The sequence below is a fragment of the Peromyscus maniculatus genome, chromosome 4 (genome assembly GCF_049852395.1).
Source record: "Peromyscus maniculatus bairdii isolate BWxNUB_F1_BW_parent chromosome 4, HU_Pman_BW_mat_3.1, whole genome shotgun sequence".
In the NCBI taxonomy this organism is placed as follows: Eukaryota; Metazoa; Chordata; class Mammalia; order Rodentia; family Cricetidae; genus Peromyscus; species Peromyscus maniculatus.
In genome coordinates, this window is record NC_134855.1 from 68,964,757 (window position 1) to 68,982,982 (window position 18,226).

The following is an 18,226-nucleotide window of genomic DNA, read 5'->3' on the forward strand; positions in this document are numbered from 1 at the left end:
ACTGTGCTTCCGGGCCCTCCCTTCCACCCACCCAGAAAGCCTTTTCTGGGTATGCCAGCTTTTTCTGTTGGCACCATCCCTGTGCATTCCTGGAGGGTGGGGGCATGTGAGCCACAGCCACAGGCATGTGAGTATATGGCCATGAGGCTGCGGTGAGCATGCCTGGCTTGTGCGGCTAACCCTGAAACCTGCCTACAGAGGTGTGGGTGTGTGAGGCCCAGAGAAGGTCTGCAATGCTTACCTGGGCCCTGTCAATCCTGTAGAAGCGGCTGGCGGTGGTGGCTGGAGAAGAGATGGCTGGCTGAGTATGAGGAGCGCCCTTGTCCCGGCCCAAGTCTCCTTTTGCCCAACCCAGGGTCCCTCAAAGGAGGCCTAGCAGGCCAGAGCCCTGCAGACCTGACCCTGCAAGGCAGACTCACCATCCAAGAAACACCACTTGGATGACAGCTGGTGGCACATCGGGGACTTGGCTCCAGCACCATCGGGCTCCTGGTGAGACAAGCAAAGGTCAGCTGAGCCACAGCGAGTCTGGGAAGAAAGCTCGGGGGGCTCCACCTGCTGCTGCTCCCACTGCTGTGTGTGCTGACCTGCTGGAGTCTCTCGATGTGGGCACGGCAGAGCTCCAGGTCACTGTCTCCAGGGACCACCACAGTGCCCAGAGGCACAGCTGGAGGACAGAGAGGCCTTTCAGCAGCTAGCTGCATGTCCTTGCTGCATGTCTGCAGGCAGCCCCGCAGCCGCTCGCCCCGCCCCGCCCGAGCCCTGCCGCCACTCACAGGCCTCCCTGAGCTGTTCCTTGTCGTAATGCAGAGCCTCGTAGTCGTGCATGCTGACCCTGCTCACCTGGATCCGCAGCTGCTCGGGAACCGGCTGCTGACTGTGGAGGGGCCAAGGACAGGGAACTCAGCAAGGACCCTGCCTAGGATACCAGTCCTCGGTGGGCGCAAGGCCAGGTGCTAAGAGGGCAGCCTGCCTGCCTCCCTCCCCAAACCCTTTATTTTGGATGCCAGGACAACCTCTAGCCTCCTCGTGCATGCTAAGCAAGTGCTCCTATTACCCAACGACAGGGCCCTTTGCAGGCCAGGAAACCAGAGCTCAAGTAAAGCAGAGCCTGGCTCCAGGCCCCACGCACGGCCCAGGACGGCTGACACGGGACCTACTCGCTGTGCAGTGGGGCCGCGCTCCGGCGCTTGGCCTTCTGCACCATGGTGGCCTGGTTGCGCAGGGCGATTCGAATACGTGATGCTGCAAGCTTGCAGGGCTCCCCATCCACCTGCACAGGGATGGCCTTGGCCGTGGTGAGCAGCACTTCTCGGCACTGGGTCAGCCGCTCGCCGTGCCCACCCACCTGCAGCGCGGCCTGTGGGCACACAAGTCTCAGGTCAGGGGGTGGGCGGGGCACGCTCTGCTCTTTCCAGAGGTGTTCTGGTGAAGGCAGAATGCAGAATGGAGGGGCCAGACAGAGGCATTGAAGACTCCCTCATCGGATGGGAAGTAAAGTGCCTTCCGCTACACCAAGAGGAAGGAGAGCCATCATCCAGCTAGGGAGCAGAGGACATGGAGCCCTGGGCCAAGTAAGGAGCTGAGGTGACCGCTCTACCCTGGCCAGCGAAGGGAAAGGTAGACACAGTTTAGGACTAGGACCACTCACCAAGGATGTCATGGTAAAGCCGATGACCTCGAGGTAACCATCATCATGCCGCTGGGGCTCAAAGTCATGGTGCTCCCCAGGGTGGCCCCAGGGCATGGTGCCTGCACAGTACCTGGGGGCGGGGGCAACAGATGGGCTCAGGCGTGGGCTCAGTGGGCTGGAACAACGGCCCACAGGAGCCCTGCTTCCTCACCTGGGGATGTTCAGGAAAACGATGCACTGGGGTTTCAGGTCCTGGATCTTGGGGGTTAGGTCCATCCCATCACACTGGACACAGGAACGGGGGATACAGTTGGGGAAGGCACACAGCCCGGTGGCCTCCCTCCTACGGGACCCCAGGACGTGTCGGCCAGCCTCCTTACCACTACTCGGATGTGCTTGGCTAAGTCCTTGGAGCTGCCCATCAGGAAGTCCGAGAAGGCCGTCTGTGAGAGATGCAGGGTGTCATCAGCTCATGACAAGGGCCTTCCCCACCACTGTGTCACACCGGGGACAGCCGGTCCCCAGACTCACCCCAGCATAGAACATCTTATTCCGAAAGCGGCTGTTGAACTTCTCCGGGTTGGCTTCTGGTAGAGACAAGGGGTGGTGGTGTCATCAGCCTGCTGCTGCTTCCCAGGTTATGGTGGGAAGGAAGGCCAAGGGAGCAAGGTCTGGCCCTCCCTGGGACACCCTTGAACCTCCCACGCCTGCCCTGGCCTCCCAGGGTTCCTTCAGCAGGAGGATGCTAACCTCGAGACTCATGAAACTCCAAGGTGACGTGGGCATCAAAGCCCAGACTGAAGTAGTTGTTGAAGACATCCAGGGGCAGCTAGCAAAATGTCAAGGTGTCGGGATGAGGAGGTGACTCCGGGGGGCCAGCTCTTCCCAAGGCCAAGATTAACAGTCATTACCCTTGCTCAGTCCATTTACTTCTAAAGGCCTTCGAGTCAAGGGAACAGTGTGCCAAAGCTTCCCCAACCACCCCTGCAGCACTGCTTGGGAGGCCCTGTTCTTGGAGGACCTGCTGGGTCCCTAACGGCACTACATCCCCACATGCCATATACTCTATCAATATTCCCTCCAGGAACAGGGACTTAAGTCTTGTCACGGCTTAGAACACAGCCTGGCACACTGGAGGCCCTCACTTGGCATGTGCCAGGAGGCTGAGTAATAAATCAGCTTGTAGTGGGTACCCTTATGCTCCTGGGACAGAAAGAGGCTGGAATGTGAAGAACTAGGAACTTGGCTTTCCAGAATCAGGTAGGAAGTGTGTAGCGTCCAGCAGGTCCTTAAGAATCCCCGACTCATGAACCCCTGCCCAGTAGCCCTGGCTGACCTACCCGGTCAGTGGCTCCATCATCTCGCTCCTCAGGTCCTGCCTCAGGGTTGGGCTCTGCTCGCAGGTCCCAGCGGTCCAGCTGTACCACATTCCCCTCCTCTACATGGGAAAGGATCTTGGACACAGGCTCATCTGTGTAACCCTGTGGAAGGAGGCTGAGACTGAGCTTTCCCTGTGGTCAGAGGATACCCTTCCTCCCTGGCAACCCTGTTCTGAAGGGCACTTACCCCACCCCAGTTGAGGGTGCGGGCCAGGTCATTGCCAGTACCCAGGGGCAGGATGGCCACAGGGGGCGGTGGTTTTAAGCGCAGCTGGTCCAGGGTGGACAGAATCCAGCCAACCTGGAGGAGGGCACAGCAAAGTGGGTCAGCCAGGCCCGAGATGGGGGAGGAATGCATCAGGCATGAGCCCGGCTCACGGAACTCACCGTGCCGTCACCCCCGCAAGCCAGAATCCTCAAATTATGCACTTTGCGGTACATTTCCAGCCTGGGCCAGGGAGGACAGGAATAGTCAGGAGACATGTGACAGAGCCAGAGCGAGGCAAGCCCCAACTGTCCCGGAGAGCCTGGTGGGGTACTCACGCCTCCCTGGGTCCCCCCTGGCTCAGGTCAAAGACTTGTCGAGGATTCAGATACCACAGGAAAGACTGGATAATCTTAGCGCCCTGCAGGGACAGTCGAGGGACAGTGAGGAGAGGATGAGGGGACAGGGTTGTGGGAACCAGCTACAATAAATGGTGAGATGGGACAGGGTCCTCTCAGGGCCCCTGGAAAAACGAGGTAGGGGCTAAAGGCCCAAATGGTTTTAGAACAACTACAGGCAGGCGGGTGTAACACTGGCCGCCTCTCCCCGTGGCTCACGGGTAGAAAGCTTGTGCTCACCTGGTTGCCACCGCTCTTAGGGTTCACAAACACCAGCAGGGGCTTCATGAGGGGGGATGGGGTGGGCCTGATGATGAAGGGTCTCCATCGGCCTTCCTGGGAGACAGAGAGCCTGTAAGGCACTTGTCTGTCCTGGAAGCCCTAGCTGACATCCTCCTCAGCATCCCTTGCCACAAGTGAGCACACCCTCACACATCAGACCTTCCATGGGCCTGTCCACAAGGAACAAGGACGTTGATCCCCCACCTCCTCAGACCCCCAGAGCCCAACCTGAGCCAGGCTAAACTGGCAGTCGGGTCCACAGCCCTGGACAGAGAAAGTTTCCCCTTTCCAATTCCCGTCCTCAATGACTGCAGGCCAGGCCTAACCTCAGGTCCTTTCTTGCTGGATCTCCTCTTGAAGGACGCTCTCTTTTTCTTCTTGCTGGCCTTGAGGGTATTCTGCAAAGGAATCAGGGTGTGGGTGAGGTGTGACTTGTCAGTCCCCTCGGGCAGAGATAATAAGAGTAAAGGAGAGACTCACCTGGGGCCTCCGGGCCCTGAGGATCCAGGTGGGTGGGATGACCACAGCTGCATGCACCCCCAGGGAGCAGGGTTCCTCAATCTGCTGCAGCATGAAGCAGGACACCTTGCTGTGGTACTGGAAGACAGCATTGGCAAGGCTGAGCTGGGCCGGGATGAGACTGGGGACCCACCGGAAGCCCAGCGCAGACTCACAGAGACCACTTACTGCTTGCTTGCACCAGGAGCAACTGATGGCCACGATCTCCTTGCTGTGGAAAGTGAACTTCTGCTGGAAGCCCTGTGGACCGACAGGGTGGCTGGGGCACAAGGTGGCTTCGTGGAGACCCAGCCTTGCTGCCACCACCAACCTCTCCTCACCCAGGAAAACAAAGCACATCAAAAACAAAAGCAAACAAACCCAAAACTCCAAGTGTAAAACAAGCCCGCAGGGCAGGGCAGGGCAGCCGGGAGCCCATGAATGAGCGGGAGCCGACTGCGAAGAGCTGAGTGTGCACTCCAGAGCTGCCTAACTGGGGACTCCTTCCTGCCCCTAGACCTAGACAGGCCCCACAGAGTTCTGTGGCACCGCCTCACTGCACCATCATATCCGTGTCCTGTCCACAAATCCTCATCAGGGGCTAGTGTGCGTAGAACACGGAGGAGAAAAGAATGGAGGGATGAGCCCCTGCATTCTTGAGAGTCAACAGGCAAGCAGTCAACAAGTGGACAACAGTGCTGTGTGGGAAGACGTCCTGAGCAGTGCGTCCACAAGCCACTGTGCCCAGGGGGCAGGGAGCCTGCTGCCCAGCTCAGGACACCACACACAGACAGCATCCCTAAAGAACTACTGAAGGGTGAATGAAAAGTCAATAGACTTCTCACGGGGCCCCATGAGAGTTCAAAGGTCAGACAGCCACACCAGAAGACAATCCTCTTCCCTCCCTTGCTCAACTCAAAGACCCAGGGCAGAGCCAGGGAGCTTGGGGACTGACTGGATGCCAGCAAACTGGAGACCCCACACTGGATACACGACCAGTGGGCAGCATGGCAGCGCCCTCCGCAGGCCTCACCTTCCCACAGTGCCGACACTTGCCATCCTGACGTCGCCTGTGCACCCAGTGGTGTCTTACGAAGGTTGGCTGGGGAGGGGAGAAAGGTCAGGGCAATGAATGAGGGGCTGGAGAGGGAGAACCTGAACTCAGCCCACAGGAACCCTCCACAGCCCCTTGTAGAGATCAAAGGGACTGCAGACTTCTCCATGGCCTGGAGCGAAGGTTGGATCTCTCTCTTTCTCTCTCTCTCTGAGTGACCCCAGACCTCCAGTCTAGAAGCTGACTGACCCCCTGGTGGCACTGCAGAGGATCCCTCAGGTACTTGCTCCCTGTCCGTCCCTGCTGCCCCGCACGCTTACCTCACGAACATTCCTGGAGCCTGATTCACGGAAGGATGGCTTACAGCGAAAATTGATCTGTGAAATATTACAGTGACCACCAAAATGTCAGAGCCTTCTTTTGAACAAAGTCACCTAGAGTCAACCTCACAGGCAAGGAGAGTCCCAAATCATGCCAAGAACCCCTTGGAACATGGCTACCCCCTCTCAGAAGCCCCTTTGACCACTGGCCTTAGGGATCTTTCCTTTTGTTTATTTAGGATACAGGGATGGAGAGGCTAGGGTAGGGGTCGGGGTTCATGTCCACCTCACACTGTGTTGAGTAGGAGCACTGTTTGCTCATCTTATTTATTCCTCCTCCTCCAGCATTCCCAGCTCAAGAGAAGGCAGACACCAATCCCTCCTGCGGCTGTACAGACTGACACCTGGAGACCCTTAGCCAATGTGCTAAACCCAGGTTCATGGTCACCTTCCACGATGGGGCTGCATTTTCCTTCTCTCTCTTTCTCCCTCCTTCTGTCTCTGTCTCTGTCTCTGTCTCTGTCTCTGTCTCTGTCTCTCTCTCTCTCTCTCACACACACACACACACACACACACACACACACACACACACACACACACACACAGCCCTGGCTATCCTGGAACTCTCTACATAAACCAGGCTGGCTTTGAACTTGAAGAGATTGTCTTGCCTTCCAAATGCTGGGATCACAGGCATGCCCCACTATGCCCAGCCAGGATACATTTCTACTTTTCTTTCCCCACAGTGCCTGCTTCAGTCTCGGAAGAGTCACAGGAAAGCCTCACTGGACAATTCAGGGACAGGACAAATCAGCCCAAACTAGCCTTGCTGGGGGCATTTCTGTTCATAAAGACTTGTCACATGATGGCCTGGACTTCCGCAAGCAAGAGAGCTCTTCTCTTCCATGCCAGACCTATTCCCTGTCCTGACTGGCACCTGGCCTGGCATTCCCCTTCACCTCCCACAGGCATGCTTGGAAAATGGTCCTCGGGAAATATCTTTACAGCAGTAGCATATAAGAAAACAGATGGGCCCAGTCACAGATGAGCATTTGGAAGTTTGACTGTTTTGTTTTTATTTTCTGGAACTGGGGACTGAAGCCAGGGTACTGCACATGCAAGACAACTACTATAACCCCAGCCCACAACGGCTCTTCTGAATTAGGCTGTACAGGGTAAAACAGGACCCTGGCCACCACCTGCTAATTCACGGCATCAGGTAACAGTCAACGAAGCTCACTTCTAGGCCATGCTCACTCTAAAGACTGAGGAAGGTTCAACAGCTAACACACGGGGAAAGGCAGGTTAATGCAGGCATCTGACTCAGGGCCTTTGCTATGGGGCTCTCTGGGTCATCCAGGCAAGCTATGCTTGTGGAAAAGGGATGTACGTGCATGGAGATCGTGTGTGTGTGTGTGTGTGTGTGTGTGTGTGTGTGTGTGTGTGTGTGATCAACAGAGCTTCAGCATCCCAAGGGGTGGGCACAAAGGCTCAGGAGCTGCACGCACCTTCTCCAGCTGCTCAATGCATGGGGTGTGCACCACAATCTTACAGGCTGCACACTTTCTTCTGGGCACTGACTTCTGCTGCAGGACAGAAAGAGGGGAGGCCCTGAGGCACCAGGTAACTCAGCCCTAAATACCACCTCAGGCCGAGCAAAGAGCATGCTCTATGGGTGGGGTTCCAGTCCCAGCACCTGTCACCAGACAAGACCCCTTCCCCTCACCCTGGAGCAGCCCGGGGCAAGCGCAACCAGGTGAGAGCAGTGCCCACCGAGGCTGCGGCGGTTGCCCACAGGTCTAGATCCACGACACCACCAGGGGGCAGCAGGTCCCAAGCTCACTCACCAGCATCTTCGCTACGCAGTACTGCTCCCCGACATAGCAGAAGTCACCGGACACGTTGGTCTCAAACCAGATGTGCTCCCCATAGGCTGCTGACTCCTAACCCGTGGGATGAGCAGGCTCAGTGTTTACCTGCCGCCGCCGCCGCCGCCGCCGCCGCCGCCGCCGCCGCCGCCGCAGGCGGGACCCTACCCATCACCCACCTCCCAAAACAAGCCCGCTACAGCCACCACAAGCTGCTCTCCTCTCGGTTTCTAAACTGCTCTAAGCCTGGCTCAAAGGCTGCTGCCTCGCCCTTGGAAGTCTGCCCAGACATGGGGGCTTCTCTCCCAGCTGCCCACAAGCCCTGGGTCCTGACTGCTCAGCAGGATCCAAACCCAGCAGGGACTGGCACCGAGTAGTGTTGGGGCTTCCTGCCCTGCCTAGTGCACAAATACTCACACTCCAGTCCACAGTGCTCCGGATCTGCCGCTCAGATTCACCACACGGGGCCCCAGACGTGGGAGGAGGGGGTGCCAGGTGCTGGAGGCCTGACTTGGTGATGGCTTTCCTACAGAAAGGAAGACAGCTGAAGCCCCGGGGCCGGCTGAGAGCTTGCCGACTCTACTTCCTTCCCGCTACCCAGAAAACCCGCCACCCGGGACTTTGCACACAGTACGGGACGGCGAGACCCACAGAAGCTCAGATGCCCTGAGACTCCTCTCCAGGCCCTTCTTCCAGCGCAGCCCAGAGCTGCTTCCGAGGGGGCCACCCCAGGCTAGGCAGGGCTTCTCAGCCCTTCCTGAGCTAGACCCCATGGAGGGAGGCTACACCACACGCCCTGCTGACCTGCTATACCTACATAAGCAGGGTGTTCCAGGGCTGGGGTCCAGCTGACTTCCGCCTTAGAGCTACCTGGCGTCTGCGAGACAGTGGGCGCACACGGGCAGGGATCGTGGGGCCTGCTGCAGTGCCCGAGGCTCTTTGGCTTCGGCCCCCAAGCCCCGGGTGCTGGCCTGACGGCCACCGCTGGCTGAGGCGACGATAGTGCCCATGCAGGCCCCAGAGAGTCTGGCCATACACCACGTCAGCGGGGAGCAGGTGGGAGGACGCTCTGCGTAGGCAGCGGGGCACGGGGAGCAATGGCCAGGTGCCCTGGTGTGAGGAGGGCCTTGGTGTCCTGGTACCTGGTTTGGCATCACTTGTTGCCCTGGCTGTCTCATCTCCCTCCTGGGCCCCTTCCTCCTCCTCCTCCTTCATGCCCATGAGCCCAGCCAACAGCAGGGGTGTACCCAGAAGCTGGGCCCCAGCAGTGGCAGGCTGTGAGGTGGGCACCATATCCACCATAAAGCGAGGATTGCAGGCAGGGGGCGCGGTGCTGGACCGCCTGCGGCTGGCTTGGGTGCCCACCCCGCATCTGGGGAAACAGCCCTGGAGCTGTGCACTGGAGCGGCGCCTCTGGGCCAGTGAGGAGGAGGCCTGCCCTGCAGGGGAGCGGCGTCGAGCCTTGCCTGTGGGCAGCCCCACACCACTGGACCGCTGCAGCCTCTCTCCAGGACCTGGTGCCTTCCGTTGGAAATGCCTCCTAAAGAAGGTCTCCATGCCAGGGGCTGTTGGGCATACAGACTCAGAGTGTCAGGAGCTGGGCTAAGCTGAAGCCCACCTGGGCCCCACCAGCAAACAAGGGACACTTCCGTGCGAGGGATGAGGACACTGTGGCCTCCATTAAAGTGCTTGCAGGGACCAGGAAGAGCAGGGAACTCAGGCCTACGGCTACTGGAGAGCAGATCCTGTTCTCAGCTAGGATTCCTCAAATCTACCCCAGGAGTTTTTGGGAGACGGGCTTCACCTGCCCAGGCACTAGAGCCAACAGAGACTTGCGTCTAAAGGGTCCTCATCTACCCCGCCAGAAATGAAAACAAAAGGCAGCCTGGGGATCAGACTCTGCCTAGGGAGACTGTAGGGCCCTGGAGCGTTCCCGCTCATCCGGCCCTCCTTTCGCCCCAACATGGACCAGGCTGGGTTCCTCTCCTGGGATACAGTGCAACTAAGGAAAAAAAAAAAAAAAAAAAAAAGACCCAGGCTCTCTGCAAGGGATCAAGGGAGCTCAGTCCTGATGAAGTCCCTACACTCAGCCCCAACTTTGGGTTTAGACACCGGGAAACCAGGCTTTAGAGAGCTGGAAAGACATGTCCTCACCACCCCCAGGAAAGAGTGCTTTTGTCTTAACTTGGGGGATACAGTAAGAGGCTTAGGCTAAAAGAAAGGCCGTCTGCCTGGCAGTGGTGGCTCTCGCCTTTAATCCCAGCACTAGGGGGGGGGGGCAGAGGCAGGTGGATCTCTGTGAGTTCGAGGCCAGCCTGGTCTACAGAGTGAGTTCCAGGAAAGGCACCAAAACTACACAGAGAAACTCTGTCTCAAAAAACCAAAACACCAAAAAAAGAAAAGAAAAAAGAAAAAAGAAAGAAAGAAAGAAAGAAAGAAAGAAAGAAAGAAAGAAAGAAAGAAAGAAAGAAAGAAAGAAAGAAAAAGAAAAAGCCTTCTGAATTCTGGATGCCATGTGTATACATCTCTGAGAACTTCCTGGTACTGAGTGGCTCTGTCTCACCTTTCTAAAGAGCAGAGATAGCCCAAGGTGTGATGCCTGAAAAATCCCTTAAACCTTCCTGTAGGGACCCAGTGCACCACACTGTCCCCAGACTCCAAGGCTTGAAGCCTCAGGCTCATAATCCTAAGCTTGAGATGACCCATACAGCCATGCAAGCCCTCCAGAGGCCCTCTCCCTTTACCTACTCCCTGTTCTCTCCTCCTTCCCAGGCCACTGGGGTCAGCTTCCTCTGCTCTCACCTCTCCTACACCTGAGGAATGGCAGGAAGCCTCCGTCAGTTGAGGGTGATAGCTCCAAAGAGCAGTCATGGAGGCCTAAGTCACAGCCACGGGACAAATCACAACCACGAACGAGAACAGACAATTCCTGCCTATGGGGCCTGGCTGAAGCCCAGAGCAGGGATGGGGTGCCTTAACCATCAATGAGCAACAGGAAGGACAGGCTGGGAGCACAGTCCCACCTAATCTATGTAGCACCTGATCTCAATCCTCCATCTATCCTTGCCACGGGTCTTGGGCAGGTAGCTTCAGGGCCAGTCTAGGGTGTAAGGAGAAGGAAGTGGGCCCCGGGGACAGAGCTCCTGCAGTCAGTGAGCAGGGGGTTAGCTGTGCTGGGAAAGCAGCATGGAGACTGGACAGGAGGTGAGTTCCAGAAACCTAAAAGCAGACCCTGGTAGAAGAGGGCTGGTTTCCTGCCGAAGTCGGGGCCATCCAGCTAACACGAGTCCACTATGCACGTGCGCGCGCACACACACACACACACACACACACACACACACACACACGCACGCACGCACGCACACTGAGTGCCCAATGAGGAATCTAAGGCACAAAAGGGCAGCATACACAAAGCCCCCAGGCAGATAGTATAGAGCAGATGGATCTGTCCCCAGGTACGGCTAGAGTACAAGGCCCTCTTGGACCCCGGGATGGAGGTGACATGGGTTAGAGAAAGGGCCATAATCTTAACACCCATCCTATCCAGCCAGCAGCACCTACTCTGTGAGAGGCCTTGGGTAAGTCCTCTGCCCGCTCACTGATCCTACCATAGCCCAAGGAAGCACGACCGACCCACAGATTTATTATACAGATAAGGATGAGGTTCACAGTGGTAGGAGCATGCCCAGAGTCACACAACCAGCCAGTGGCAAAGTCCAGGTCCCGTGCCCAAGGCTACTGGAGTTAGGGTCCACTTTCTGTCCCAGGAAGAGGAAGCTGCAGGCCTGCTTGCCTGATGCTGCCAGGGCCCTTGCTTGCCAGGCCTCCCCTAGGGTGTCAGCTTTCCCCACCGCTCTGCTCAGGCCCACGGGGACAGCTGCCCAGCCTGGGGGAGATTAGTCACCGGACACATCACACCGCCTGATGCTAGTGTCACCCAGAAAACAAAGGCCACAGTCAGTGTGGGGGAGGTGCTGCTATGCTCTCTGGGCCCTCCCTGCTGTCCCCGACCTGCATGACAAGACAAGAAGGAAGCCGCTCTTGTTAGGATGCATGGCCGCTTATACCGAACCCACACCTGCCTGCCGAGCGCTCCAAGACACACTTGTAACAAATGTTTCCTCGGCTGCCCCTGGGTGCAGCCTCCCAGCGGAGCCAAGTCAGTGCAAATGGCCTTGTACCATGGACCTCAGTTTCCCTGTCTGTCTAAGAAGACTGTTCAGATTGCTTTACTTCTTAGGACGAGCTCCCCTGCTGGACACTACCACTCCCAAACACCACTGGCTTCCACGGCCCCCTCCGCTGGTTGGTCCCATGTTTCCTGTGCATCTCATCTCTATAGAAACTTTGGTCTGCTGGCCAGAGATTGCCTGATCCCCCACTTCCGATCTCTGCAGAGGCTGTTCCAGGATCTGATCAGAGGCCTAGCCTGGGCTGGGCCTGGCAGTTCCTGCCTATTATCCCAGCACTTTGAAGGCTGAGACAGGAAGACTGCTGTAAATTTGAAGCCAACCTGGGCTACACAGTGAATTACACTGGGCTAGTGTATAACTGTATTAAAAAGAAGTAATAATAATAATAATAAAGCTCAGCCCGGTGGTGCACACCTCTAATCCCAGTACTTCAGAAGCAGAGCAGGTGGATCTCTGTGAGTTTGAGGCCAGCCTGGTCACCAAAGCAAGTTCCAAGACAGTCAGAGCTTCACAGTGTGACCCCATCCTGATTGATTTAATTACAAAACAAAACAAAAAAGCAAATAAAAGAAGCCCTGTTTGGGCCTGGGGTTCTCCCACGGTTCAGTTCTGAAAGGCCATTCTTCTCACCTCATACCCTGTCACCTCCACACACCACGCAAGTACAGGTAAAGGTCATGGGGAGGCCCCAGAAGATTCTCACACCAACAGCAGAGCAAAATGGTTGCCCCCAGGCTGCCTGGTTTTGTCTAGAGCAGCCAGCTACACTCAGGAAGGACAGCATACAAATGGCTCAGAGGGCCCCCCTAATCTCCACCTGACCCCTAGGGCCCTGATGAGGACAGGTCCATGGGAGAGCGAGGGATGCCATGAACAACAGGTATGGCGATACCAGGCCACGTGCCCTTGGTGAGCAGAGATGCAGCAGCAGAGCTAAGGCCGTCGCCTGTGGGGTTAATGGGGCCCAGCTAGGAAGGGGTGCTGGCCTCCTAGCCAGACCATTTCACAACTGATGCCAGCTCCAAGTAAAAAGAACAAGCACTATGGACTGGCACTTGGGAGCAGAGGCAGGAGGCAAGGTCATCCTGGACTACACAGCAAGTTCAATGTCAGCCTAGGCTACATAAGGCGTGTCCGTAAATAAATAAATAACCTAGCATCCACCACCATGCCCTTCAGCAGATCAACTAGCCATTCCAAACCCACGCTCCCATGTGCGAGATGGGTTCACACCACGCAACTTCAAAGGCTAGCATAAGGGACATTCTGTTACACGATGCACATAAAGCACCTGATGCTACTTGGCAGACCTGGAACATGGCAGAACCCCAGGGCCTATGGTCGTGCCACCTCCTGAGGTTTGTCTCTGCCCACAGTGGGGGTGGGAACCCAGAAAAGGAAGCAGGAGTACCCAGCGTGGCCACCACTCACCACAGGAGGAACAAAGTCCCGTAGCCACGCCACCTGGGTGTCTGCCCCTCCTGAGGAGTGCCCTCTGCACTTGGCAATGGGCTGGTCCTCAGGGAAGCCCCTGCCTCCAGAGGAACCTGTGCGGGACACCAGTTGGGTCCTGCACAGCGGCTGTGTCATGCCATGGGAAGGGTCCTACAGACCTGCTCCATGAAGGCTGGGCCTGGGGTAGGGCACCTAGACTCTACAAGTCCCAGGATGAGGGCCTGCCTGGGTCAGGGGGACTGCTTGCCAGAGGCCACCCCTGGTTGTTGGCTCCCACAACCCCAGGGTCGGGGGAAGAGAGAAAGCTATCAGGGTAGCCTGTCGTCACCTAGGCTTGCCCGGGCTGGTCAGGCAGGGTGCTGACTTTACCAGGTCTCCTCACTAAAGAGACTCTGCCCAAACAAAACAAGGACAACACACGTGAACAGGTGGGCCAGGACTGGAGCGGGGCTAAACAGCCAATCAGCCGGTTCTGATCGGGGCTTGGTGCGCTCTCCAGACCCTGTTCCTTTTCCATCCGATGGGGGAGGCCCTCATCTGGGGGGGGGGGGTGCCTGGTCCTACCCTGATCTACCCTCCCCAGATCCACCCAGAGAGTCTTAGGAGGGAGCAGGAGGGGAGGGAGAGAGGGAGTCCCACTTTGACCTGATCTGGAAGGCAGGGCAGCAGGCGAGAGGTGGACAAGCAGGTAGGGGCTGGGGTCCCAGGCGCCTTGGCTCTTGCTCCGGTTTGCTCCGGCTGCCGGACTCTGCCGAGCAAGTCCTAGTTTGGAGAGCTAGCTGCAGTGGCTGCTCCTCTGCCCCTCCCCCTCACCACCCTCCTCCCCCAAGCCGGAGACAGCCGTTATGAAAATAGCCCAATTGGTAACCGACTGCACTTCCTCTCCCAGTGGTGGCTCCTGGCCCTCCAGCAGGCAGGCGGCAGGCGGTGGTGGGTGGGCGGGCGGTGCACGCCAACCGGTGCAGGAGCCTGGCCTCCTGGAACCTCTTCCCCAAGTCCCAAGCCAGGCTGAGTGACAGCATCAATACACTCTCCTCCAGTAGCAGGCCAGCCCCCACTGGTCTGGAGAAGGGAGACAAGGTATTCAGAAGGGTAGGAGTGGCGCCCCTAAGACAATCACTTACTGTCTTCCTATGTCCACGGGACAGGTTTTTATGGGGTCTCGAGCAGCTAAGCACACTGGTTCCAGAAAAAACAACCACAGAAATAATTATCTATGGAGCACTTCACAACTTAGGCAGCCTTTTCTCACCCGCCTTATTAGCCAGGAGGCTGGTGATTCCCCTGAGCGGGAGGCTTACTGTCCCTGCTGAACAGATGGTGCACCTGAGGCTCCGGCAGCCCGCGACTCCGTCTCAGGAGCAGCTGAGCTGGGCCTCCAGAGCCTGGATCTTCTGGCCCTGTCAAGGGGGCCAGGAGTCTTTCTGAGTGCCGGAGTCCATCCGTGGCAGCTAAAGAGTGTTTAGGAGAGGTCAGCTGGTGTCACAACCTGGTATCACAACCTGGTATGCCAACACCCCAGCTCCCCCAGCTCATGTTCCTGCCATGGCTCACTAGGGAATGGCAGCTATCAAGCTTCTTGAATCCAGAACCACTTTCTACTCTTAAAAGAATAATTACTGGCCGGGTGGTGGTGGCGAGTGCCTTTAATCCCAGCACTGGTCTCTGTGAGTTCGAGGCCAGCCTGGTCTACAGAGTAAGATGCGGGACAGGCACCGTAACTACCCAGAGAAACCCTGTTTCTAAAGCCAATATATATATATATATATATATATATATATATATATATATATATATATATATATATATGTATGTATATATATATTTGTTTGGTGTGTATTTGCGAGTGCCACAGAGTATATGGAGGCGGGCAAGGGCTTTCGCTGCTGAGCCATCTTGCTGGCTTATTTCACGTCTCTGCAAACCTGTGTCTGGTTTTCTGGCAGCAGCTGGTTCCTATGAAGCATTCACCTCACCCTGCACGAGTCACCATGGGTTGTTCTGGTGAAGGAACATGAAGAAATGTGCCTCACCTAGCCATGTGGAGTTAGAAAAGGAAGGGCCAGCACACCAAGCTTCCAGGTAATTATGGCTATTCTTTCATGGCATCACTTGAAAATATGACAAGTGGTATTTCTTTTTGTTTGTTTTGGTTTTGTTTTTGTTTGAGACAGAGTTTCTCTGTGTAGTTCTAGCTGTCCTGGAACTCGCTCTTTAGAGTAGGCTGACCTCAAACTAAGAGATCCACCTGCCTTTGCCTCCCACGTGCTAAGATTAAAGATGTGTGTGCATCACCACCACACCTCTGAACCCGAAATTTTATCTTGCAAGGCTTTGGTTTTTCTTTTTCGGGGGTGAGGAGTTAGCTGTTTTTGAGATAGGGGTCTCATTAGGTATCTCAGGGTGGTCTGGCACTCCTGGGTTCAAGTGAACGCCTGCCTCAGCCTCTTGAATAGATGCACAGGCTCACACTGCTATAGGGCTATATTGCATTTTGTAACAGCCAGTGTTGGTCAGTGGAGACTACCGTGGTACTGAGCTTTGCTGATCTTCCAAAGGTTGACACATTCCCTCACAGAACATCAAAAGAACATCACCTTGGCTGTTTTCATTGCTCTCAACTGTTTCCGGTCCTGGGAAGCCCCTCCCTCCACCAGAAGGTAGATACAAAGTTTCCAAAATTCTGAGGCCCTGCTCAAAACTCAGAGTTACTTTTTTTCTTTCCTTCTTCTTTTTTTCTCCAGATAGGGTTTCTCTGTGTAGTTTTGGTACCTGTCCTGGATCTCGCTCTGGAGATCAGGCTGGCCTCGAACTCACAGAGATCTCTCCTGGCTCTGCCTCCTGAGTGCTGGGATTAAAGGCGTGTGCCACCACCTCCCAGCCACTCAGAGTTTCTTATTGGCAACAAATGCTGATACCATTTTCTGAAGCCACAGGCTCAGGCTCACTTCACTGGTATTTGGGGAAATGTCCTCAGGACAACTTGAGTCCGACTGGTTTTTCTGAGAGCTGCTCAGTACTGAAGGGGCCACTTGCAGGCCAGGTGTAGAGGCGCACACCTTTAATCCCAGCACTCAGGGGGCGGGGCAAACAGATCTCTGTTCAAGGCCAGCCTGGTCTACACAGTGAGTTCTAGGACAGCCAGGGCTACATAGAGAGACCCAGCCTCAAAAAAAGAAAGGAGAAAAAAAAGAGTGAGCTAGCCACTAGCCGAAACACTAAAAAGACACATATACACACCAGGGTCTCGATCTACTGCTGTTAGCTCAGGCTGGTCTTAAACACCATTCTCCAGTTTCATTCTCCTCAATGCTGGGATTAGAGCACCTAGCATTCCAATCACTCTCCATTCCACCCCCTCCCCAGTCTCACACAGCCCAGACGATCCTCAAGGTCCTCTGTGGCCACCTTCTGAAGGCTGTGATCACAGAGCTGTGCCCCCCACCACACCTGGCTTATGGAGTGCTGTGAACGAAATCTAGAGCTTTGGGCATGATGGGTACGCGTTCTATCAACTGAGCTAGCTATCTCCCCGTCGATTCTCTCAGCTGTCTTCTAGACATTAGTGCGCAGCAGGGCCTCGCTGTGAATGCTTGCTCTCTCTGCCCTGCTGACAGCAGCACCGTGAACAGGGCCTGACAATCGCCCCGTCCGTCCGTCCGTCCGTCCGTCCGTCCGCAGTCTGCAGCCCACACTCAGAGACGCACTGACTCGGAGTGGACTCTACGCCATGGTGTAACTCCCCAGGTGACACAGACCCTAACTATAACGGAGCCGACCTGCAGTGCTGCTGTGTCCCTACACCTGACACACCTTGCCCTGAGCACTGGCCCCCCTTCCTTCCCCTCCCTGGTCACAGAGGCCACCTGCTCACAGCTGCCCAGCCAGCCACTCCACTCCAGCTGCCCACCCATCTGATTCTTTAGCCACAGAAACCCTGGATGACCTATCTTTCTCAAGTCTTATTCCTCCACCGGGCAACCAGCTCCCGGGGGTTGGGGCTAGTGAGTGTGTCTGGGTGTGGTGTGTCCTGCACGTGTGTGTGTGTGTGTGTGTGTGTGTGTGTGTGTGTGTGTGTGTGTGGCAGGGAGCTCTTCACTGTGGATCCCATCAGGAGGAAGGAATAGGGAATTCCGTGGGGGAGGGGTCAGAGCCTTCAGGGATGGGAAGCGCTTCCTCCTGGGTACCCCACCAAGGGCTGGCCACAGGCCCAGGCCACTTCTCTTTGTTTGGGCACGAGAGAATGGCGACAGCCTTTGTTTTGGCGGCCATCTTCCGCTCCTCTTCAAGAGATCTGTAAGTGACAGCTGGCGGCCCCTTTCCGGGTTCGGAAGCCATGGCTTACCCCACATTCTCTGTAGCTTTCCTTATAAAACAGAGACCGCAGGGGAGGAGGGGATGCCCAGATGCTCAGGGGCTAGGCCAGGACCCCAAATGAATTCCTTGGTGGAATGTCGCCAGCTTCTGCCCTCATGTTGTGGGTCCACCTCAGGGTCTGGCTCTGCTAGACTCCTGAGAAGCAGGAAGGAATGGCCACCGGGTCCTTGGGTTTCCTCTTCAGTGCCTGCCGTGTGCCCTCCCCACCCCCACCAATCACTCGGAAGCGCTCACTTCTCACGACTGCTCCCCAATATAGCTGACGAGGACCTGGGCCTGGCAGCCACAGCTTTCCTCCTTTTCCTTTGAACATTTTATTTTGTGTGTGTGTGAGCGCACACAAACCCTCACATGAATGTGTGTGGGTACACCACGTCATCATGCCATAATGCACATGTAAAGGTCAGAGAACACTTTCCAGAGCTGGCTCTCCTACCGTATGAGTTCTGGGGCGGGAGCTCAGGTCATCAGCTTGGCAGCACCTTTAACCCCTGAGCCATCTCTTTGGCCCATTTTCCTATTTTTTATATGTTTAACAAATACATACTTCACTTGGCTATTGAT

General features: G+C 56.2%; 1 protein-coding gene across 8 annotated transcripts in view; it reads right to left on the minus strand.

Annotated features, from left to right (window-relative positions):
* The window catches only part of Dgkz (diacylglycerol kinase zeta), a 42,129-nt gene that overhangs the window by 3,884 nt on the left and 20,019 nt on the right, over positions 1-18,226 (minus strand). For 3 of the 8 annotated variants that reach the window (XM_016002822.3, XM_076570040.1, XM_076570042.1), the window contains exons 2-24: positions 8,055-8,163; positions 7,617-7,712; positions 7,278-7,352; positions 5,770-5,826; positions 5,429-5,497; positions 4,585-4,656; positions 4,378-4,494; positions 4,224-4,295; positions 3,856-3,951; positions 3,556-3,638; positions 3,400-3,460; positions 3,200-3,313; positions 2,974-3,114; positions 2,384-2,462; positions 2,165-2,220; positions 2,014-2,076; positions 1,845-1,918; positions 1,652-1,763; positions 1,161-1,360; positions 777-877; positions 588-667; positions 420-489; positions 242-282 (exon numbers count right to left, since the gene is read on the minus strand). In XM_016002822.3, the coding sequence (XP_015858308.2) occupies positions 242-282; positions 420-489; positions 588-667; positions 777-877; positions 1,161-1,360; positions 1,652-1,763; positions 1,845-1,918; positions 2,014-2,076; positions 2,165-2,220; positions 2,384-2,462; positions 2,974-3,114; positions 3,200-3,313; positions 3,400-3,460; positions 3,556-3,638; positions 3,856-3,951; positions 4,224-4,295; positions 4,378-4,494; positions 4,585-4,656; positions 5,429-5,497; positions 5,770-5,826; positions 7,278-7,352; positions 7,617-7,712; positions 8,055-8,163 (2,038 nt within the window). Of the gene's footprint in view, positions 1-241; positions 283-419; positions 490-587; positions 668-776; positions 878-1,160; positions 1,361-1,651; positions 1,764-1,844; positions 1,919-2,013; positions 2,077-2,164; positions 2,221-2,383; positions 2,463-2,973; positions 3,115-3,199; positions 3,314-3,399; positions 3,461-3,555; positions 3,639-3,855; positions 3,952-4,223; positions 4,296-4,377; positions 4,495-4,584; positions 4,657-5,428; positions 5,498-5,769; positions 5,827-7,277; positions 7,356-7,616; positions 7,713-8,054; positions 8,164-8,454; positions 11,182-13,930; positions 14,036-18,226 lie in introns of those variants that run through there. The other 5 variants (XM_016002821.3, XM_016002823.3, XM_076570041.1 and 2 more) reach the window with 3 other exon arrangements.